Here is a 5,183-nt window from a genome sequence, read left to right on the forward strand (position 1 = left end):
CTATACAGAATTTGTTCTGCTTTAATTATGGATACTGAATTTTATCAAATGCCTGTTCTGCATCTGTTGAAATGATCATATGATTTTCACCTTTCATTCTGTTGACATGATGTAATGTATTTATTGATTTGCATATGTGGAACCAATGCTTGCATCCCAGGATTGAATCTTACTTGATTATAGTGTGTAATCTTTTTTAAGCCATGTTGGCTTGGTTTGCTTGAATCTTGTTAAGGATTTTTGCAATTATATTCATCAATATTATTATCCTATAGTTTTCTTTTTTGTTGTATCTTTTCTTGGTTTGGTATCAGGATAATTCTTGTCTGAAAGAATAAGTCTGGAAGAATTTCCTCCTGTTCTATATATTGAAATCATTTAAGAAAAACAGGTATTTGCTCTTTAAATGCTTGCTAGAATTAACAGTGGAGCATCTAGTCTTGGACTGTTTTTCAATGGGAGAATTTTTGCTGCTGATTTCATCTTGTTACTCATTATCAGTCTGCATAGGTTTTTCTATTTCTTTATGATTCAAATTTGGTGTGGTGTATGTGTTGAGGAATTTGTCCTTTTCTTCTAGTTTTTTTTAACCCCTTCAGCATTCTCGATTCCCTGTAGAACTCTGAAACTTACTTATTTAGACTTTTTTTTTTTTTTTTTTGACAGGCAGAGTGGATAGTGAGAAAGAGAGAGAGAGAGAGAGAGACAGAGAGAAAGGTCTTCCTTTTCCGTTGGTTCACCCCCCAAAGGCCACTGTGGCCGGTGCACCACGCTGATCCGAAGCCAGGAGCCAAGTGCTTCTCCTGGTCTCCCCAGGGCCCAAGGACTTGGGCCACAGCAGAGAGCTGGACTGGAAGAGGAGCAACTGGGACAGAAGCCGGCGCCCTGATTGGGACTAGAACCCGGTGTGCGGGTGCCTTGTTTAGACTTTTAATGCTATCTCAATGTTCTCATAAACTTTCATTCCTATTCATACTTTTTTCTTTTATCTCCTTCCACTGTATATTTTTGAATAGTCTTTCTCTGATATTCTTGATTCTTCCATTTCTTCTATTATTTTATTTATGCCTTTTAAAAAAATTTTATTGAGCTATTGAGAGGTAGAACTACAGAGAGAGGGAGAGACAAAGAGAAAAGTCTTCTATCCACTGGTCCACTCCCCAAATGGCCTCAATGGCCAATGCCAGGCCAATCTGAAGCCAGGATCCAGGAGCTTCTTCCATGTTTCCCACCTGGGTGCAGGGTCCCAAACACTTGGGCCATCCTCCACTACTTCTTCAGGCCATAGCAGTGAGCTGGATCAAAAGAGGAGCTGTTGGGACTAGAACCAGTGCACATATGGGATGCCTTCAATCAATTAAACTTTGTGTTATTGTACTTTACAGCTCAATGACTTCTAAAAATTCTTATTAGTAGAATGATAACAGATTTCAGGTATTTAATAGAATTTTTAAAGAATTATTTATTTACTTGAGGTAGAGTTACAGACAGAGAAAGGAAAAGACAGAAAAAATCTCCCATTGACTGGTTCATGCCCCAAATGGCTGCAATAGCTGGAACTGGGCCAATCCAAAGCCAGGAACCAGGAGCTTCTTCCGGGTTTCCCATGCGAGTGCAAGGGCCCAAGCACTTGGGCCATCATTCACTGCTTTTGTAGCCTGTCCCAGCCTGGGTTGATGACTGCAGTCATCCGTTGAGTGAACCAGTGGGTGGAATATTTCTCTCTCCCTTTCTCTCTGTAACTCTGAGTTTCAAGTAAATTAACAAATCTTTTAAAGAAAAGGAATGGTGAGGCCTGTGAATGCTCTAGCAGGAGGATTCTGTATTTCCTAATACCAAGTTATGGTTCTGAGAAAATGGAAAATATAATAATCCATTTTTGAAAATGAGGACATATCATTTATATAGCCTAAATGCCGTTCCCTCAATGGAAAGCCTGACTACAGAGGCACATGGCAACAGCAGCAAATGTCTTGGCTCGCTTTGAAGATGCAATTTGTGAAATGAAATTCTATGGGGAAGGATATATGAGAAAAAGGGCAGCATGCTATATTTATTCATATCAGTATGGCCCACCCTCAGCTGACTGGGACTCTCAGTAGGCCTTAGCTGGTGTGAAGAGTGAGGACAATTGTGTTCACCATGATCTCCAATATCTATAGTGTGTGTGTGTGTGCGCGCATGTGTGCTTTGGGTAAGCTCAAAGCTTTCTCTTTGCTTATCCTATTTCCCAGAAAGGTGCTAAAATGAAGTGCTCAGTGAAATAATGAGAGGACTATTTGGTAGGAGAAGCAAGAGATTTTCAATAAAACCTCAATAAAACAAATGCTCTCTTTTTGTTCCTTCTAATCAGGCTGATGGGACATTATGGTATCTCCTAGTTATAAAAACCCAACCAATGAGACCTCATCAACATCAGAATGAGAGAAATAGGAAATAAAATTGGTCAGTTACACTGCTCAGCTCTTTGGTTTAGAATAGCTTTTTTGTCTGGGTCCACATTGTCTTTCCCTTAGCACAAGAGGGAAAGAACAACAGTGATAAGATCAACACTTGTATATGGACACATTGCTTGTCGGCTTCTTTCTGTGTCAGGTGCTGAAGGGAAAATCTGTGCTTTGGAGGCACTGAGAGTTTCTACTGGAATTCTTCAAATACCCAACAAAATGCCCAGTGTCTGATACAAGAGGCAACCTATTTTCTAGAATTTGGTAAGTACTCAGTAAAAATTTGGTGGTAAACTTTTTGTGGGGGTGGGTGGGGGGCCCTTATGCTGGAGTAAATGGTTGGACAAAGATTTGGGAATTTGGGCTGTTATACAATTACAATCTCTGTCAGATACAATTGAGGTTAGTCATTGAAAATCTATAGCATTAGTGGCCTTGCGTCCGCCTTTCTCTTTTCCTTGCGTTGACGCCGCCCCTCTCTCGTCAGCCTCTGGTCCGCCGGCTCCTCAAACCCGAACACCATGCCTTCAATAAAGTTGCAGAGTTCTGATGGAGAGATTTTTGAAGTTGATGTAGAAATTGCCAAACAGTCTGTGACTATCAAGACCATGTTGGAAGATTTGGGGATGGATGATGAAGGAGATGATGACCTGGTTCCTCTACCAAATGTTAATGCAGCAATATTAAAAAAGGTCATTCAGTGGTGCACTCACAACAAGGATGATCCTCCTCCTCCTGAAGACGATGAGAACAAGGAAAAGCGAACGGATGATATCCCTGTTTGGGACCAGGAATTCCTGAAAGTTGACCAAGGAACACTTTTTGAGCTTATTCTGGCTGCAAACTACCTAGACATCAAAGGTTTGCTGGACGTTACATGCAAGACTGTTGCCAATATGATCAAGGGGAAGACTCCTGAGGAGATTCGCAAGACCTTCGACATTAAGAACGACTTTACTGAAGAAGAAGAAGCCCAGGTACGCAGAGAGAACCAGTGGTGTGAAGAGAAGTGAAACGTTGTGCCTGACACTGTAACACTGTAAGGATTGTTCCAAATACTAGTTGCACTGCTCTGTTTATAATTGTTAATATTAGGCAAACGTAGACAAATGCAGCAGCAAATCATTTGTTTTAGCAGAATATTGTTCTCACTGCATGTGTAGTTTGAGTACAGATTCCAAACCCGAGTTTCTTCTAGTATGATTGAAAGTTCCTGTTTACTTTGCTCTGAATAAAACTGAACTGTGGGTTCTCGATAGAAAGTGACATTTGGGGTTTCCTCTCTTCTCGCAGAGTGATTGCTGCCTGGTTTATTGTCCAGTTAAACTGAATGATCTTTTAAAAGTTGGCATTGTAAGTAAAACAACTTCCAGAAAGTTTTCTGAAATAGAATTAAAAAAATATTATCTTTATTCATGAGTTGGAAACTGGAAAGAGGCTACTTGAAACAAACGTTCTGAGTGGGCCCATTAGGATGTCTTTCAGCTGCACGGTCAGTCAGTACCACTGGCATTGATCAGCTTGTGTGTAGCAGGGCTCCCTTAATTGGATCTGAGGACTTGTTCTTACTTTTAATCCTCTCAGCTTTGAGTATATTGCCTAGAAGACTCAGTTACTACCTGGTTTATGGTTTTGGGGGTGGGGAGAAATGTAACTAGACAGTTTGTTAGCTTTTCAATTAAAAAAGACACTTAAAAAATCTATAGCATTAATAACTATGGTTATAACATAACTTTATAACCCTGGTTTGATGGCCAAATAATTCTCACAAATATTACTATTCCTAGCAAGTCAAATCCAATCTCACTTAACATTTATTTTTGCATGACCATGACAAATTCCAACTTAGTCCAGGACACTTTGACCCTCTCCAGGTGCTGTTAGAGGTAGTGCAATTGATTTTAACTTTTCTCATTTATCTGATATTCTTGAGACATCTTGAACTGACCAAGTCTAAGATGAGAAGTTCTGCACTTTACTTAATAGCTGGCAATGCAGCAAATTATGGAGAATTCTTATATGGTTTGTACCCTCAAGAGCTCCAAATTTGGTGGGGAAAATGAGTAGGACAACAAATAAAATGTTATCAATGTTTTATTTAAAATGTTCCTCAAAGATTCTCAACTCTAGGTATTCCATCATAAAACTCCAACTGAAATATGAGTTCTCCAGTGGTATAGGTTATAATTGGCAGTGTATTTCAATATCCAGTATAGCCCCTGGCTTATAGTAAAAGCTCAGTAATTGATTCTTTAATGAATGAGTAGAGAAATTATAGGTAGCAAACTTAGTAGGATAATGCCATAATAAAGAAAAGTAAGATATATGGGATCAGTAATTAGTAACTGTGCAAGGTTACAAAATACTATTTTGTCATAAATCAAACATAAAATAATGTCAGTTATCCACTATAGCTGATTAAATAAAACCAGAAGATTCCTACTCTCAAATGACACAACCCAAATTTTTCTAGAGTATCCTATGACAAACATGTAACTGAAATATTAGTAATGCACAAAATGTATTTGTAGTTCCTTTTTAGAACAGCTTTGATGGAGTTGAGGAAGCAAATTATTTTTATTTATATATTTTTCAAAATTATTTTCTAAAATTTTGATCAAATTATAATATTTGTTCATTTTTATGGAGTACAGTCTATTATTTCAACATATGTAAACAGCATAAACTGATCAAAGCAGTCAACTAGACTTTTCATTTCTTTCTTTTTTTTTTTTT

At 38.4% G+C, this 5,183-nt stretch overlaps 1 protein-coding gene across 1 annotated transcript; it reads left to right on the forward strand.

Moving 5' to 3' along the window:
- Positions 1-2,957: 2,957 nt before the first annotated feature.
- LOC133756961 (S-phase kinase-associated protein 1-like) lies at positions 2,958-3,708 on the forward strand. The gene has a single exon (XM_062187580.1). The coding sequence runs from the start codon at positions 2,969-2,971 to the stop codon at positions 3,458-3,460; it is 492 nt and encodes a 163-aa protein (XP_062043564.1). The 5' UTR covers positions 2,958-2,968; the 3' UTR covers positions 3,461-3,708.
- Positions 3,709-5,183: the final 1,475 nt, after the last annotated feature.

The sequence above is a fragment of the Lepus europaeus genome, chromosome 3, assembly GCF_033115175.1.
Source record: "Lepus europaeus isolate LE1 chromosome 3, mLepTim1.pri, whole genome shotgun sequence".
Classification (NCBI taxonomy): Eukaryota; Metazoa; Chordata; class Mammalia; order Lagomorpha; family Leporidae; genus Lepus; species Lepus europaeus.

What these genes read in the sequence shown, in the direction of transcription:
- LOC133756961 (XM_062187580.1), top strand. Translation starts at nt 2,969, where the DNA reads ATGCCTTCAATAAAGTTGCAGAGTTCTGATGGAGAGATTTTTGAAGTT.